General features: G+C 46.9%; 1 protein-coding gene across 1 annotated transcript in view; it reads right to left on the bottom strand.

Annotated features, from left to right (window-relative positions):
* Window positions 1-19064, bottom strand: part of Cap-D3 (Chromosome associated protein D3) — a 276731-nt gene that overhangs the window by 215754 nt on the left and 41913 nt on the right. The window contains 2 exon segments of the mRNA XM_069323213.1: window positions 140-338; window positions 14773-14926. Coding sequence (XP_069179314.1) covers window positions 140-338; window positions 14773-14926 — 353 coding nt within the window.

Raw genomic sequence — 19064 nt, 5'->3', positions numbered from 1 at the left:
TGATGTTCACCTCTTGCAACGAATCCAACGTTCCAACGCACTGGGGTTGGTCCCATATAGTGCGTTGAATCGAGATTGTACTGTACTAACCTAATATGTTATGGCATTAATCTCCTTCCATTATGCCAAATTCTCATACCTTCCATATTATCACCATGAAGACTGTAGCTGAGAAGAGTTATAGTATCCATCATGTGGGAAATGAGTTCAGCTCCGACAGAGAAGTTAGTGAGAGGTTCCAACAGCTGTTGTTGCAAGGCCTCTGCACGATTTCCAGGTATGTGCTTGATACTGTTACTTAACACTTTTAACACTTGAAGAAGAGTGTATGATCCCACCTGAGGAATAAAGAGAACTCCATGGTTAATTATACATAAAGCATAACTGCATACTCTTTAACGAGTGAAACTCGTGAAGAAAGACAACACCAAACCAATGAAATTAACCAATAGCCAACCTGGAAACAAGTTGCATCATGATTCCAGGTAGCCTAGCCTAGGATACTCCTGTATGAGAGTTGTTACCACCTGGCATCCATCAATTTGGTGTTTATTCGTTCATGCCGGTGTATTTTAGTCACATGAAATTAGGTAGGATAAGTGTGCATGTATATTATGATGTTAACACTTTAGTGCGCGCGGCACTCGCTGAAAAAAAAAGCGGGTTGTGCGCTTGGCGTTCTGGGCGCTCAAGCGTAAACACAAAAAAATTTATAATCTTTTCACACTCCTAACATCAATTCTCGAGCTACGTTTTTCATTTTAGTATCAATGCGTTGGCAATAAAATTCTCTACAAGATCATATGCATAAAATGTCACCCAAGCATTTGCTATCCAACCACGAAGTAAATAAACACAAAGATGACTCGCCGTGACACCCAAACAGGAAGTAAATGTTCATACTCTTTCGTTTGTTGCCAGCCTCACAGTCATCCTACAGCGCTTATTTTGATATCACTGAACTCGCAATAAAATTCCCCACCCAGACATATGCCTATCAATGTCAAATTATGTTCCGCACGAGTGTGGGAACTGGGCGAAGCGTTAGCCGTGATTTCAGCAGCGACGACACTGTTGTGATGCAGCGCTTTGAAAGTTTATACTTATTTCACTGTCATGACATTATTTCTCGAGCTACGTATTTCATTTTTATAGCAATGTGTTCGCAATAGAAAGTTCTATAAGAACATGGGTAGAATTGGCCAACAGAGTGTCAAATAAATTTGCGGCGAATAAAATCTTACGCGAATCTTACGCGTGTTTCTACCCGTGAGCGTAAAAAGTTTTTACTTTGCTCATGTTTTTTCAAGTTAATACTTGATTCACTCCATTTTTTTTGTTTGTATAGTGTTCGGAATAAAATTCTCTACACAGACATATGCATATAAATGTAGAATCATGATCGCGGCCAACACAAGAGTGTGTGGAGTGGGCGATTACCCTCGTTGTGTCACCAACTCAATAGTCTCTCCTCTAAGTTACAATACATTGCCGTTTTCTCAAATAGGCACAGTGCCTATTAGAGAAAACCAAAATTTAATGGCAAACATATTCATACAAACCCCAAGTCGATCGAGTAGTAAATACCCAATATAACACGGTCCGTAAATTTACATCGTGATCCGACAAGCGGTTAAGCAAAACGCCCGTAATTCCAAGTGGAACATCCAGGATAGTGCTAAAGAATGTGTTCCTGTATATGGTGAGAAGGCCTCAGGGAGGTGAGAGCACTGTCCTGCCAAGATTGCAGCACCACAGAAGATTCCATGAGTTAGAGGCTCCAGTTGTCATGGTAACCAAGACAATGCTACCTGTGGAAATCAAACAGTGCAAAGCAGGACAGTGATGTCTAGCAAGAAAAGGACAGAGATTCATCGAGGCAAGTCACTTTACACTCGAGAGTTTAGGTGGCCACACGTCTGTCCACTGTCACTGTCATTACTGGACAGATATTGTTAACCAATGCTTGCAAGCATGTCCAACGCAAGAGATAAGGTGATCCAGCAGCAAGTGAGAGCCCAGGCATTGACCTCATTGTAAGTGGTTTCAATGGAGCTGTGCAACAAAGGGTTGTGAGAAGAGGCAAGATGTGGTGACAGTGAAATGGACCTGGTGTAAGATGTCTTTGTCATCAGGAAGGACAACTGTGTTTAAGAGAGTATAGGCATGTTAGGAAGGGGACCAAGTTAGTGACCTGTTTTCCTGTGGAGTTGATGGATGAAGCCACAACCTTTTCACACTGAAGAGAACTTGATTTGGAAGTAAAGCCAGGATGGAGGTTTGGAGAGTGTGGAACTCGAATGACTTGTCAGGCACCAAGTGAGTGCATCACCAGCTAGCAAACAGACCCAGGAGCTAAACACACACTGACGATTTGGTCTATAGGTACACTGAAGGTAAAGACGGGCCTGTAGCACCTTTAAGTGAACTTTGAGGAAGTTAAGGGACCAGTGCAGCTGTCTTGGGCAACAAGAAATTGGCCCAATGGTGGCAATGTTATATATATAGCAGCAGTTAGGGGCAGAGGTAAGGCTCTGGGTGGTTTTATATGTTGGAAATTTCCAACACTAATACAACACAGTTGTATTATTATTATTACTAAATCTACTAATCACTGTAGTAACTAAAATTAACCAACCGTAGAGTTCACGTGTATTAATAATTGTATCTGTACAATAATGCTAGAATTCTTACGTCACCAGACGCCAGTATTGCGTCAGATTCCACCATAATAAACACATCTATATCCAGTGTGTCAGAGAATTGAGTTTGATTCTCTAAAACCAACAGTGTTCTGTGTGATAATCATTTACCGATAACCTGACTCCCAAATAATGCCAAATAGAGCGTTTCTAGTTACAACTGTTATCTGGTAATAAATTTAACGTCACGCGTGAATGCCATGGAGAGAATTAAATTCATCTCCATTGCTCGTTTACCATCGTAAAACGAGCAAACAATAATATTTAACTCCTCTGAATTATAAACCCGTCATTATCCAAGCATTTTAGTCGCAACTGCGAGAAATAATATTATTCGCAGTAAATAATTTGTGTAACAAATGCGAGACGCGGCGCAGGGAGAGGAGACGCCATTACTCGAGAAGACGCCACCGAGAGCATGTGGAAGAGGAAAGTCGCCACTGTGAGGTGTGAAGAATTGTTGCAGAATATAGCAACTTAGCTGGTGTCAGTGTCACAGGATACATCCTGGCGAATCGTCAACGAGAATTAACTTGACGTTCAGCCTGGAACCTGTCAATTTGTTCCGTGTAGCCCAACGTGACCGGCCAGAGAAGCGCGTCAACATCTAGGCTAGGCTCGACACCACGTGTCCGTTATTACGACGCCAGAACCTAGGACGCGAGCTTCGGCAAGCCTCAACTTACACAGTGCCCTATTAGCTAAGTACCTTTATTCCCTTTTGATGCATCATTATGGATAGGTTATAGCCGGATAGCTTGCCGTCACGCCGAGCGACTAAAATAAAACACAGGTTTCCACTCTCCATTTTAATTTCTTGAACATCGATATTTAGCAGCCTAACATGTTGCTGCTGAATATATTTTGATTTACAGCTTGTGTGTGAAGAATTCCCCGAGCTGTCATTTCCCGTGTTAATCATCTCCCAGTGTTCCATGATGAGTTCAGGAGATTCCGAGGATGATTCATGACCGATGTCTTGGAAAACGTCTTCAAGCTAAGACCCTTTTCCGTACTCCATTAATTACATTATCTGTAGTGTATTATTACTACGGATCACTGTTTTCTGGATTAACACGTGTTTATTATAATCATTAATTTCTGATGTTCATAATCTGTATTCTTATTGGTGACAAATTTATTGATTCCGTAATTGGTCATAGGATTAGGTTATTGCATAATGAACTGGTGCACGAACCACACTAGTTCCTAGACATATATGAAGTTCTAGTAATACCCCCCCAATGTAGGTGTTTGAGGCTTTGATTCAATTAAATTATATACAGCCCATTAATTATATAAGTGATTATATTCTCTAGTATTTTATCCATAGTTACTGGTTCTTCTAGGAATTTTCTAATGATCACATTTTATTAGTTTCCCTCTTTACTATAAAAGCGGGTGGTCCTTCGTAATTGAATTCATTACATTATTAATTAAATAAATAGAGTCAAGCCCCAAATGTCCCACATTGTAAGAACCAGCCCATCAGAGTAACAGTAATATTTAAGCAGCAATGAGACAGTTGTGGAAACTGGCCTGTACTTAGTGCAGTAAAAATTGGAAACCAAGAGTTAAGAGCCCAGAGAAATCGCGTGAAGACTGGCTCCTTTAAAGCAGCCGTTTGGGGCCAGTTTTTGGAGCCAATAAGTACCTAATTGAGGTCTGGGGTGCTTAGGGGCCTGCGTAACACCTGCCACGACATTACTCGTGGTAGGTGTTGCGCAGGCCGAGAAAACCTGATTTTAACCCTTAAGTTGCGCAAGACATCATATGATGCGTTGAGTGACCTGCAGTAACTTGTGCTCGGCATCATATGATGTTTTGGAGTACCGCGCAAGATTTAACCCTTGTATGGCGCCTGGGTATTTAGCATGTGTCACTCACAGGTGCATACCAAATAAAAAAAATTATTTTTTCTTCTAAACCTGTTAATTTGTGTTTACTGATCACGGGAAAAATAATAAAAAAAATCGTAAGTGACATATATTGCCCGCTATAGGGCGGGGAAGTCTGGCAAAAAACAGGCGCTGACTGAGCGTGCGTCCCAGACAATCTGTTGCTCGCCAGCTGTCAGGCCAGAGTTGCCACAAAGAGATAATTACCTAATTATTTCAATGTCTCTGATTCATTTTTCGTAGTTTTTTTGCTGTAATATTATTCAATAGTGTGTAGTTTGATATATTTATATAATAAAATGAGTGAATCATCGCTGTACTCAAAAATATTGTGTGCATATTGTTGATTCAATTATGTTCATCAAACAGTGAACAAATACTTTTGGTTATTACACTATATACACAGGTTATATATAAATATCTGCATGTTTTGTTCACCATAACAAACCACTAAGTTGCTATTATGAGTCAAAAAGTAATGAGGAGTGACCGCCACACACCAGCCAGCCACTCACTCCCTCAACACCTCACTCACCCACATTCTCCTCCCACCATACTGTTTTTGCTTTTATTCACTATATACAGATGTTATATATAAGTATCTACATTCGTGTTCACCATAACGAACCACTAAATTGGCATGCTGAGTGGCAGTGCCAGTGGCAGCCCGCCACTGGCTGCTACTTCCTCTCTCCCTCCCTCAAGTCACCTGACTCACCCACATTCTCCTCCCACAATACTGTTTTTGCTTTTATTCACTATATACAGACGCTATATATAAGTATCTACATTTGTGTTCACCATAACGAACCACTAAGTTGGCATGCTGAGTGGCAGTGGTAATGGCAGCCAGTGGCAGCCTGCCACTGGCTGCCACTCCCTCCCTCCCTCACCTCACCTGACTTGCCACCATTCTCCTCCCACCATACTGTTTTTGCTTTTATATACAGACGTTATATATAAGTATTTACATGTTTTGTTCACCATAACTGTACATCTAAGCTTGCATGGTGAGTAAAGGCACAAAGACGTAGCTACTCACACAGTCAGCTGGTGGCGGCCGCCCTCAAGGCCAGACACACTAATATTTCTCCTCCAACAATACTGTTTGTGGTGTTATTACGCTATATACACACATTATATATAAGTATCTACCTGTTTTATTCACCATACTTGTACAAGTAAACTGGTATGGTGCCCAAAGACTATAGTGGTCACCAGTAAACAACATGGTAAGTTGTGTAGACGACGCCACCTCCCTCACCAAAATGGCAGTTCCCTACCTACTCCTATTGCTGTTATTACTCTATACACACGTTATACATACTGAGGCCCCTAACACCCGGGAATTTGGCCCACGGGTGTTAGTGGGCCAAGTATTGCCAAGGGCAGTACTTACAGGGCACCTAGGGAAGGAAGCCCTAGGCGCATGCAGCCCGAGTACTGAAGATAACTTCTGGCTCTCGCACACACAAAAACAAACACCACACGCAAAGCACAGTGCTGTAGCGACACCGGAGCCAGAGCACACGACCTTCGCCTATAGCATCAGCCTCAAGAACTAAGGTGTGGGTAGCCGGTGTGGAGGGTCTGGGGCTCCCCCTTCACCCTCCCGGGGAGGGGGGAGCTGCGCAGACAGCGGTGCAGCGACGTGTGACATCACACGAGTTTACTTATTTTCTGTTGGGGAGTTCTATCTACTAGTTCGGCTTTTGGTAGCAATTTTAACCAGAATAGGGGTTTGTTTTGAGGCGCTTACCTTTCTGGGTGCCTGTTCCGGTCGATGGCAGACATAGAATGCTTCCAACCACACGGGGGTTTCTATAGGCCATTGCTCCCCTTGCCTCTCTGAGGCGGCCCGGTTCTGGCCATGGTCCCCGGTAGGCCTAAGAACTCCATACACATGACTGATGCCAAAGTCTGACATTAGCATATCAGCCTGGGAAAGCTCCAGGGAGCCAACGGGGTTCCCCCCAGAAATCCTCTGTTGTAGCTTCATATGCTTCCCAGTCTATAGATTTCAAGTTGAAGTCCCCGACTATCAACAGTCGTGATCTATCTTTATCTGTTCTCGCTATAATCTCTCTCATTATTGTTATAAGACCCTCTCATTTACTATCTAGCTCCTCCTTTGTCCATGTGTTGCTTGGCAGTGGACTATATGCATTTATGATTATTTGTTTATCATCCTCATGGCAGATCTCTAGTGCTATTACTTCTACTTCTCGTGAATTGGCAATCATTATTTCGTTCACCTTTAGGTGTTCCTTCACCAGCACAGCAACGCCACCACCTTTCCCAATTTTTCTGTCCCATCTCCAAACTGAGTAGCCCCTTGGAAATATGACCGCATTTAAAATAACATCTTCAAGTTTTGTCTCCGTGAGTGCATCAATATCTGGTATGTGTAGGAGATAATGAGAAAAAACGGAAACATAAGAAAAAGACCAGAAAAACAGCCCAAGCACCAGCAGCTAGGGACAAGAGTGTAGAAGGAAGATGAGGAACGAAGAAGACAGGCAGCAAGCAGGAATGAAAGGGGACATGATCAACCACACACAGAGAAGCCAATGTATATGGAAGGGCTCAGCCAGGCACTGCATGACGGTCAAGGAATGAGTGTCCAAGATAAGACCCCGAAAGACGGAGCCGTGCCCCACCGTGTAACAAATAATACTGACAAACAAGGAAGGCCACAGGAAGAAGCACGCCATGGGCCAAACAAAACGTCACAACCAATCTCCAACTCTCATACAAAAACCACGAACCAGCGCCCAGCTGAAAGAGACATCCAACCGCATAAACTCGCCTGCAGAACGTAGGCACTAACGTGTCACAACACATCGTAGCCAAGAATATTCTGGGAGTACCGCTAGTGGAAGAAGGCCAGAGCCGCACATGAAGAAGAGAAGGGTAGAGGCGAATGCGGCACACCACACCCATATGCAGAGAAAAACTAGGCATCTTCCCCATATTGGTAATCCAGAACACTCCTAGTATCTACAGGGCCCGGACTGGAGAGATAAGAGGAGCGAAAGAGGCGAAGCACCTGAGAGAAAAGGAGGTGGAACACCAACACCTTGGTACACCGTCCATAACAAAAACTCCCACGGCGCATGCGCAGGATGCATTAAGTCCGAACCGCACGACCCGCCAAGCGGGGAGGGCGCCAACTAGGAGTATGTAAGGAATATTAGCAGTGCTGAGACAGAGCACAGAGAAGATATAATTACAAAAGAACAAGACAGTACCAAAAACCAAGAAGAAGCACGGAAGAGGACTAACGAGTCCTAGAAAGAACTGGAGGTAAGCCTCACCGGAAGATAACAGACATTCCAATAATACGGGAAGAATTGAAGACCTTCCAGAACCTTCGAGATCCTTCAGAAACGAGCACAAAATCACGAAGGCTCATAAAGGCACAGCCGCATCAAAGACCAAAGGTCATAAAGAACCCCGATACGAGGGGAACATGACCCCGACATGACGGAGAAGTCCCGTCCCAGAGAAGAAGGGTGAAAAAATGGAGAAGAGTACCCACCAATAGGATGGAACCGACAGACCTGAAGGGACAAGGAACCGAACCTGGGGAGGGGCTAATGCCCAACAACTCGTACGCAGAGGGGGGAAAGGAAAAAACCCACTCCCCGTAACCGCAAGCCACGCACAGAGGGGGAGAAAAACCCCGGCGGGGTCCAACGGGGTCCCGAGGCCCCAAGGCCCCCAAGTCAGCCCCTCCCCAGCCCCAGGAATCTCCACGGCAGGTCCCAGGGCCGAGCCATCCCCCCAAAGCCTCAGCCTCACAAGAAAAAGCTGAGGCAGCTGGATAAACACTAAGGAAGGGAGCCCACTAGCAGACTCATACAACACAGCTGGAGGAACAGGCTCGAATGCCTCCGTCGCTACCCCGGAAGGGGAAATCCCCGAGACCGCCCGAGTCTCAAGACCATCAAAACCCCGCCCCGACCCCAAAACCCACAGATGGTAAGGATCTGGGTGCAGGGAGGAAGGGGGGGGGGGAGGGAACAGACTAAGCCAAAACAGGGGAAAGACAAAGAAATAGTTTCACCAGAATAGGGGTTTGTTTTGGGACACTTACCTTTCTGGGTGCCTGTCCCGATCAATGGCAGACATAGAATGCTCCCAACCACAAGAGGGTTTCAATAGGCCATTGCTCCTCGTGCCTCTCATGACGGAGGCCAGGTTCTGGCTCGTGGTCCCCGGTAGGCAAGAACTCCATGCATTGACTGATGCCAGAAAGATATACATATCCATTCAGCCTGGATGGCTCCAGGGAGCCGACAGGGCTCTCCTCAGAAAAACATAGAGGCTAGCTGACTTCCTAACCCCCCCTAATACATCCCTCTCACCACTGACACACCCCATTTATTATGCATTCTTCATTTTGACTAAGGAATATGATAGAGTGATGTGTTACATGCCACTGAAATGGTAACATTTTTCTCTCCTAATTTTGTGAAAAGCATCAAGTGAGTATAGTATTAAGGCAGCCACGTGGTGCACCTCCCCAGGGCGGGGGGAGGGGTTGACTTGCGGGCCTTGGCCCCATTGGACCCCCACTTGGGTTTTTGTATCCTCTGAGCGGGGCTTGATGTTACAGTTTTGACTGTAGTCATGCCTTCGCCTGTTTCTGGGGGCTCCCGGGTCACGTGGCAGTTGCTTGAGGATTTGTGCAGGAGCCTGAACTTTGCCGTGATGGTCTACCCGCCGAGTTTGGTTTGGCCACACCCAGAAACAGGTATTTCATTACATTCAACGCTGGATTTTTTGTTTCTGAACATAAAAGTAATTATTGTATACCATGCCATGGGTCCCAAGAAAGTCAGTGGTAAGGTTCAACCTATGAAAAAACATGTGAGGATGACTAAAGAGAAAAAGAGGTTTCTATGGAAGGGTCCTTATTTTGCCTCCCCATGAAGACCTGGGGCCGAGCCGTCCTCCAAGTTCCCCCACCTCAAAAGAAAAGGCAGGAGCAGGCAAAAAAATGCAGGAATGAAGGGGGGCCCACTGGTCAAACCCAGAAGCTCTGGCTGGAGGAACATGCTCAAATGCCTCCATTACCACACCAGAATGGGCAGCCCCCGAAACTGCCTGAGTCTCAGCACCAACTAAACCCTGTCTCAACTCCAAACCCTCAGACTCACTGGAGCCAGAAGCAAGGGGGAGGGGAGGGTTGACCGGGACGAACAACAGAAGAGGAAATACTAGGGGGCGTGGACTAAACCAAAGTCAGAGAGACAAACACCCCTAAGTCTGGGTCCCTATAACCAAAACAGGGCATCCACGTTGCAGCAACCTAAACCGAGCATGCAACGCTGAAGCTGCCTGCACCTAAATATCATGATTAGTGGACTGCGTGTATTTGAGTACAAACAAGGAACAAGACTCGCAGGAATCCGGGTTGAAGGTGTCACCGGCCCAACAGACAGCATGACGGAGGCACAAATGGTGACTGTCACCCTGAGACAAGGGGACAAAAGAAACCTTCAAACTCGCATGAAGCAAGAGGATACCCAGGGGTCGCATCCATCGAACCAAAGAGCCCCAGCGGGGTTTTCCAGGGGCCCTTAGTCATGTAATCTCGCTAAGAGAACCCCAGGCAGGATACTGCTAACTGGCGCCCAAAGTTACCAAGCAAACTGCTAAAGCTGAACCCCCGGGACGTGTTCACTCACAGGGTTCTAGTGGAGGACCACCAAGATATAAATGGGTGTGACCAAAACCAAGGAGCAGACCCCCCACCAGGCAGGGAAACAAAAACAAAAGAAAAATCCTGCAAGAGGACAACAGGCCCAGGCAGAACAGAGCCAGCTGCTATGAGAGGTGAAAACTAGCCGTACAGTGCTCTGCACCCCCAACCAGTGACAAAACTTTCCCCTACCCAGAGGCAAACAGTGGTGCATGAAACACCACAGCTGACTCCAAGTGCGGTCAATCACCGAGCAGCAAAACACCTTGCGGAGGTAGACCCCAAGGTGATTTGTGGAAGGTGGCCCCAAGACCCAAGGGCAGTACTTTCAGGGCACCTAGGTAAGGGGACCCTAGTCTCATGCAGTACTTGGGAAAAAACTTCTGGCTCGTGCAACACCATAAGACAGCACCATACCACAAGGTGCAGAACCGGAAAAGCAGGAGCCAGAGGTGTGCGATCTAGCCAATTCACAGAAGCCACAGAACTGCAGAGTGGATAGCCGGCGCAGGGGTCTGGGGGGCAACCCTTCCCCCTCCTGGGGGAAGGGTTGCGCAGACAGAGATGTGGTGATGTGGTGACATCATGCTCGTTTGCTCATTTTCATTTGATGAGTTCTGTCCACTAGTTCGGCTTTCAGTAGCAATATTTTAACCAGAATAGGGGGGGGGGGGGGGTTGTTTTTGGGTGCTTACCTTTCTGGGTGCCTGACCTGGTTGATGGCAGACATAGAAAGCTCCCAACCACATGGGGGTTTCTGTAGGCCATTGCCCCTCGTGCCTCTCTGAGGGGGACATGTTTTGTCTTGTGGTCACCCGGTATACCTAGAACTCCATGCGCATGGAACTCCACTGATGCCAGGGTCTAATACATTCGTATCAGCCTGGTTAGCTCCGGGGAGCCGAAGGGGGCTTTTCCCAGACAAGCTGAAAAACAATGAAATTCTTTACAAAGAATTCAAGCGCGATCGTCACTACGTGAGAAGCACTGTTAAACTGAGGCGCAGTCACATGTTCCACCAGGAACCACATGCTCGGTCGACCCATACGTATATCAACAAATTTGCAACTCGAGGCAAAGCTCCTATACCAAATCAAATTTAACCAAAAAGCTGCTAAGGGGTCCTGAGGAGATTTACACCCCTGTGCACAAGTAAAAAAAATTCTAACAAAAATTTTCGTCTTCTAAAAATTTTAATTTGTGTTCCTTAACCCTCAAACCGCTAGGGGCCCAAATGGAATTCACACCCACAGGCGCAACAAAAAAAAAATCCAAAAAATTCTTTCGTCTTATAGAAGTGTTAATTTTTGTTCCCTGATCACGGAAAAAATAACAAAAAAATCGTAGGTGGCATATTTTAGCCGCAATAGGGTAGGGAAGTGTGGCAAAAAAGGGGCGTTGGCAGAGCCTTCGCCAGACGAGGTCTTCTCCGCCCGAGCTGTCAGACAGCAGTTGCCACAAATATATTATTACCTAATTATTTCAATGTCTCTGATTGATTTTTTCTTAGTTTTTTTGCAGTAATATTATTCCATACAGTGAATTGTGGTATATTTATATTATAAAATGTGTGAACCATCGCTGTACTCAAAATTATGGTGTGCATATTAGTGATTCAATTATTATGTTCATAAAACAATAAACAAATAGTTTTGCTGTTGTTACACTATATACACAGGTTATATATAAGTATTTGCATGTTTTGTACACCATAACGAACTACTAAGTTGGTCTTGTGAGTCAAAAAGCAACGAGGAGTGACCGCCAAACACCAGCGAGCCACTCACTGCCACTCCCTCCCTCAACACCTCCTCACTCACCTCCTACAATACTCTTTCTGTATTTATTCACTATACACAGACGTTATATATACGTATTTACATGTTTTGTTCACCATAACTGTACATCTAAGCTTGTATGGTGAGTAAAGGCCACAAAGACGTAGCTACTCACACAGTCAGCTGATCGGCGGCCGCCCTCAAGGCCAGACGCACTAATATTTGTCCTTCAACAATATTGTTTGTGGTGTTATTACGCTATATACACATATTATATATAAGTATCTACCTGTTTTATTCACTATACCTGAACAAATAAGCTGGTATGGTGCCCAAAGACCATAGTGGCCATCAGTAAACACCATGCCAAGACGTGCAGACGACGCTCTTCCCTCACCAAAATGGCGGCTCCCAACCTACTCCTCTCGCTGTTATCACACTCTATACACACGTTATATATAAGTATCTACATTTGTGTTCACCATATCGAACCACTAAGCTGGTATGGTGAGTGCAGTCAATAAATGGTGGCCACACACAGTCAGAAGACGACGCCACAACCCTCCCTCGCACAGCCTTACGCCTCCCTCCATGGAGCACATCGCTAAATATCACCACAATCCTGGTATTATCAGAATCCTGGTCAGTTTTATCACAGTGAGGGGGCTTCAGTAATACTATCACTGCTAAATAATAGCTGTATCATATATATTATGGTATTTGTAGGCGATGCTGTGGTCACAAGCTGAACAGCGGTGCTGTGAGCTCGTGCTGCGTGCGCCAGCCTTGGTGGCTTGCTCAATACTGACGCTGTAACACCCAAGAATGTTGGCCTGGATTTTTTTTCTAGGTGGCATCTGGCAACTATCGGTCGTGGCTGTACTATAGCTGCCCCTATCCCAGGCGGGGAGTTTAAATTATAGCGCTAGACACGAAATCATATATAAATGATGTGCGCGGTTTCGGTTTTGTCACTGATATCATTTATATATGATATGCGCGGTTTGAGGGTTAAGCACGGGAAAAATACAGAAAAATTGTAGGCGACATATTTTGGGCGCAATAGACCGAGGAAGTCTGGCAAAAAGTGGGAGTTGGCAGAGTGGTCGTCAGAGCCAGTCAGCATCACCCGAGCTGACAGGTGAGAGTTGCCACAAAGATATTATTACCTAATTATTTCAATGTCTGATTTTTTCTTAGTTTTTTGCAGTAATATTATTCAATAGTGTGTATTGTGATAGATTTATATAATAAAATGTGTGAGTCATCACTATACACAAATGTATGGTGTTCATATTAGTTGTTCAATTATTACGTTCATAAAACAATAAACAAATAGTTTTGCAGTTAACATACTTTAGCCACGTCATTGTGACTCATCGCCTGCAAATAGTTTTGCAGTTATTACACTATTTACACACATTATATATCAGTATCTACATGTTTTGTTCACCACAATTGTACAACTAAGCTAATATAGTTAGTTGAGGCACTAAGAGACATCACTACACTCACAGTCAGCTGACTGCTGCCTCCCTCACTTATTCACAGTCAGGCTCACTAAATTTATCCCCCAACAATTCTGTTTGGGGTGTTATTACACTATACACACAATATATATAAGTATCTACATGTTGTATGCACCGTAACTGTACACCTAAGCTTGTAGGGTACATAGTGGCCACCCTCTACACAACTAGACAAGTCATGCAGACGACGCCACCACCGTCACCCAAATGACTTCTCCCAACATGATCATTTTGCTGTTATTACACTAATACACACATTATATATAAATATCTACATTTGTGTTCACCATAGAGAACCACTGAGCTGGTATGGTGAATGCAGACAGTAACAGGTGACCACAGTCAGTAAACGATGCTATCTCCCTCCGTCCCTCAGCATTACTCCTCCCACAGCATTATCAACAATCCTGCTATTATCACAATCCTGGTCATTTTTATCACAGTCAGGAGTCATCTGTAATATTGTCATCGCTAAATAATAGCAGTTACATATTTATTTTGACATTTTAGGTGATGCTGTAGTCACAAGCTGAACAGCAATGCTGTTAGCTCATGCTGCATGCACCAGCATTGGTTGCTCCAACAGTACTGTGGCTCTCACACTGGAGAATATTGCCCACGATTTTTTAAACATGGCATCTGTTTACAAGAGCCCTGAGGAAGCTGATGTGAACCCTGTGTAGCCGTTGGCCATTTGAATCGTGCCTGGCACCCTATGGCGTATATATATACGCCATGCGCACCGTGGGACATGTTACTCATGGCGTATATATACCCATGCGCAGTTTAAGGGTTAACAAAGAAATTGAGCTCGTAACCAGAAAAATTTGTAAATAGGGGAATTCGTAAGCCGAGGTTTCACTGTACTGTACTAACCAAATTGTAACCTATACAATCTCTTTATCATCATACATAAATGTTTCAAGTTTAGGTAAGACATGAAGGTATTTTTAGATATTACACAGAAACTGATGAAAGTTAGAAAAATAACCAGATGACTACCTTATTGAGCAGGGAAGCAATATATATATTTTATGCTAAAAAGAGAGGTGATTAGCTAAGTTGACAGGAAGTGAAAATATGTGCAGCACAAAACAGGCAGGAACAAATCTGCCCATACAGTGGTTGCAACTACTAGACTGCTTGACTCCTTACCTCTGAATTGATTTGGCATTGTTCTTCAAAGTAATCCACAGCAAAGGTGGCATCCTTAACCGTGACATAATTTGAAATGAGTGCCAGCAACGTCCACACCTCTTCGTTGTTTTCCTTCCCAATATGAGTTCGTGCAATGCTCATTACCTGTGGCCTGTGTACAGAGAATCAAGAGTTGCAAATATTTTAATAACAAGATACTACTGTGAATGGTTTGGTTACAATCATACTTAAATACAGTACTCACCACACCAATTAATAATTATATTTATTTACACATTACAAGTACCCCTAACAAATCTCAATATAATGGATTTAATGCAACATCTGTGCATGTGCCAGAATCAGTATGGAATTTTCACCCGTCATAAGTACACTCCCTGGCCTAGTCATTACAATTAAAATATCTAAGAATAGCTTTGGGTTAGCCTACAGTTGGCACTTGTAAATGATTTCCCTCAAGTTCCATTCAATGGTCCATAATATTACGGTGGTACAGAGCACCACTTGGTTTCCGAACTTTAGTTATCCGAAACTTCCAGTTTCCCGAATGGAGTTGGGGAGTCATGCTACCCGAACAAAGTTCGGGTAGGAAGGGGTCCGCCAAGCGTCACCCTGGCCTGTGGTGGTGGGTGGGAGATGGTCCAGTTTGCCCACTGTGACACACAGATTCACGGCCTATTATTCCTATCATTTTGAATTGTCATAAGGCTGGAATGTTCATTCTGTGCTTTTGTTTTACTTATCTGCACAATTAAGAACCATCTGTGCACCATGTCGGCTCCAAATGCACACATTGCGTCAGTGATGGCTGACTGGTGGGTGGATGGATGAGGGAGCTTAGGTGGGAGGCAGTATGAGAGAGGGGGAGAATTAGTCAGAAAGGGAGGGAGAGATGCAAGGAGGGAGGGGGAGGTAGGGAGAGATGTTAGGAGGTAGGCAGGAAGGGAGGGAAGTCAAGAGAATTAGGGAGGGAGGGGCAGGCAGGCAGGCAGGCAGGCAGGCAGGCAGGTTGGCTGACTGGCTGGCAGGCAGGCTGGCTGGCAGGTTGGCTGGCAGGTTGGCTGGCTGGCTGGCTGGCTGGCTGGCTGGCTGGCTGGCTGGCTGGCTGGCAGGCAGGCAGGCAGGCAGGCAGGCAGGCAGGCTGGCTGACAGAGAGGCAGGCAGAGCGGCAGGCAGAGAGGGAGGCAGGCTGGATGGCAGGCAGAGGGAGGCAGGCTGGAAGGCAGGCAGAGAGGGAGGCAGGCTGGATGGCAGACAGAAAGGGAGGCAGGCTGGATGGCAGGCAGAATGGGAGGCAGGCTGGATGGCAGGCAGAGAGGGAGGCAGGCTGGATGGCAGGCAGAGGCAGGCTGGATGGCAGGCAGAGGGAGGCAGGCTGGATGGCAGGCTGAGGGAGGCAGGCTGGATGGCAGGCAGAGAGGGAGGCAGGCTGGATGGCAGGCAGAGGGAGGCAGGCTGGATGGCAGGCAGAGGCAGGCTGGATGGCAGGCAGAGGGAGGCAGGCTGGATGGCAGGCAGAGAGGGAGGCAGGCTGGATGGCAGGCAGAGGGGGAGGCAGGTTGGATGGCAGGCAGAGAGGGAGGCAGGCTGGATGGCAGGCAGAGAGGGAGGTAGACTGGATGGCAGGCAGAGGGGGAGGCAGGCTGGATGGCAGGAAGGCTGGATGGCAGGCAGAGAGGGAGGCAGGCTGGATGGCAGGCAGAGAGGGAGGCAGGCTGGATGGCAGGCAAAGAGGGAGGCATGCTGGATGGCAGACAGAGGCAGGCTGGATGGCAGGCAGAGAGGGAGGAAGGCTGGATGACAGGCAGAGAGGGAGGCAGACTGGATGGCAGGCAGAGGCTGGATGGCAGGCAGAGGCTGGATGGCAGGCAGAGGTTGGATGGCAGGCAGAGGCTGGATGGCAGGCAGAGGCTGGATGGCAGGCAGAGGCAGGCTGGATGGCAGGCAGAGGGAGGCAGGCTGGATGGCAGGCAGAGAGGGAGGTAGGCTGGATGGCAGGCAGAGGGGGAGGCAGGCTGGATGGCAGGAAGGCTGGATGGCAGGCAGAGAGGGAGGCAGGCTGGATGGCAGGCAGAGGGGGAGGCAGGCTGGATGGCAGGAAGGCTGGATGGCAGGCAGAGAGGGAGGCAGGCTGGATGGCAGGCAGGCTGGATGACAGGCAGAGGGGGAGGCAGGCTGGATGGCAGGCAGAGGGGGAGGCAGGCTGGATGGCAGGCAGAGGGAGGCAGGCTGGATGGCAGGCAGAGGCAGGCTGGATGGCAGGCAGAGGGAGGCAGGCTGGATGGCAGGCAGAGAGGGAGGCAGGCTGGATGGCAGGCAGAGAGGGAGGCAGGCTGGATGGCAGGCAGAGAGGGAGGCAGGCTGGATGGCAGGCAGAGAGGGAGGCAGGCTGGATGGCAGGAAGAGAGGGAGGCAGGCTGAATGGCAGGCAGAGAGGGAGGCAGGCTGGATGGCAGGAAGAGAGGGAGGCAGGCTGGATGGCAGGCAGAGAGGGAGGTAGGCTGGATGGCAGGCAGAGAGGGAGGTAGGCTGGATGGCAGGCAGAGAGGAGGCAGGCTGGATGGCAGGCAGAGAGGGAGGTAGGCTGGCAGAGAGGCAGAGATAGTCACATGGTTGAACCGCGTGACCTTTAAGAGAGAGTATGGGATGTAGGGGGGGGGGGGGGTTGTTGGTGGTGAGGGTGGTGGGGGAGAGACTGGCTCACTCCCGAATTTTAAGCCTAACACACTCAACCCGTTGCCAGTATGGCAGGGAGGGAGCCAGGCAGAGTGAGGCAGGCAGGCTGGCTGGCAGGCTGGCTGGCAGACTGGCTGGCAGACTCTGGCAGACTGGCTGGCAGACTGGCTGGCAAGCAGGCTGGCAGGCAGGCTGGCAGGCAGGCTGGCAGACTGGCTGGCAGACTGGCTGGCATTCAGGCTGGCAGGCAGGCAGGCTGGCTGGCAGGCTGGCAGGCAGGCTGGCAGGCAGGCTGGCAGGCAGGCTGGCAGGCAGGCTGGCAGGATGTTCTTGCAGGCTGGCAGGAAACATCCAGAGGATGTTTGCCAGACGTCTTAATAATCAGCTAGGAACAATTAAGGACTTTTATAAAGCGGATCAAGACTTCACTTATTGGGGAGTACAAACGCATTTTTGAAACAAAATACGGTCACATTTACGCTATGAACCTGTCGATTTTTTCCCCTAAAGTTTTTTTTTTCATAACTTTTTCGTAATTTTTTTTTACATTTCTAGTTTATTTTTTCCCATTATTTCTCGTTTACGAACTTACATGTTAACCGACGGGTCTCGTCCCCAAGAGGTTCAGAAACCAAGTGGTGCTCTGTACCTTGATATACAACTGCCCTAGAGAACAACTTTTTTAGCATATGTCAAATTCATCATAAAATTTGAATTGGTGTACGATGTTTTACTTGTAGTATGACACCTGTATGGTATGTATGGGTGTACATACATGCACATATACATGCATGGGTCAAACAAACACGTGGTGCTGGGAGCACGGGGGCGAGGCACTCTCAGTTGTTTACAAGTGTATCCCATAGAGCGACAACCGCGACCACTCTTGAATTCTCTCTAATGAATTTCATTGTTTTTCTGTTTTGGGGATTTCTGAACATAAAAGTTCTTATTATATATCACCCCATGGGCCCCAAGAAAGTCTGTGGTAAAGCCCAACCTAAGAAAATAGTTGTGAGGATGATGATAGAGGAAAAACAAGAGATCATTTATAGTGAATGTATGTGATGTCTCACTACTGACAAGTGTTAAAACATAGGAAAAACAAGCATCTTTAGACAGATTCTTAAAAAAGATGAACAAGCAGTGAGCCACAATCAGGCCCTAGTGGAATGCCTGCAAAACATTGGAAAGAGAGTACCCCAGAAAAGTCATCACTGCCTGATGTTATATTGGAAGGGGATTGCCCTTTCCTAACACTAACACCTCTCCTCCTCCCCACCACTGTCTTCCACATGCCAACAAGAGTCCTCAATAAAGGGCTGGTTCGGAGTTCACACCAGCCAGTCGTCGAGGTAGGCCACAACCCAAACCCCCTAACAGACCCAAACGGGCCACCACGACCCGGGTGAGATGCATGAAAATGTGGGGTGCCAGATTCAGGTCAAACAGAAGGCATCGAAAGCAAAAAGCATGCCACCCCCACCACAAAACCCAACCAGTTCCTGAACCCCAGATGAATTAGGACATGCCAATATGCTTCTCGGCGGTGGCGGCACCACGGGTCTCATGACGAAGACGGGACAACTGGCTGCGACAGACAGCACAAGGCC

Source organism: Procambarus clarkii, chromosome 1 (assembly GCF_040958095.1).
Source record: "Procambarus clarkii isolate CNS0578487 chromosome 1, FALCON_Pclarkii_2.0, whole genome shotgun sequence".
NCBI classification, from domain to species: Eukaryota; Metazoa; Arthropoda; class Malacostraca; order Decapoda; family Cambaridae; genus Procambarus; species Procambarus clarkii.
Note: the sequence above shows the minus strand (reverse complement) of the source record. Positions and strands in the feature narration are given on the sequence as shown.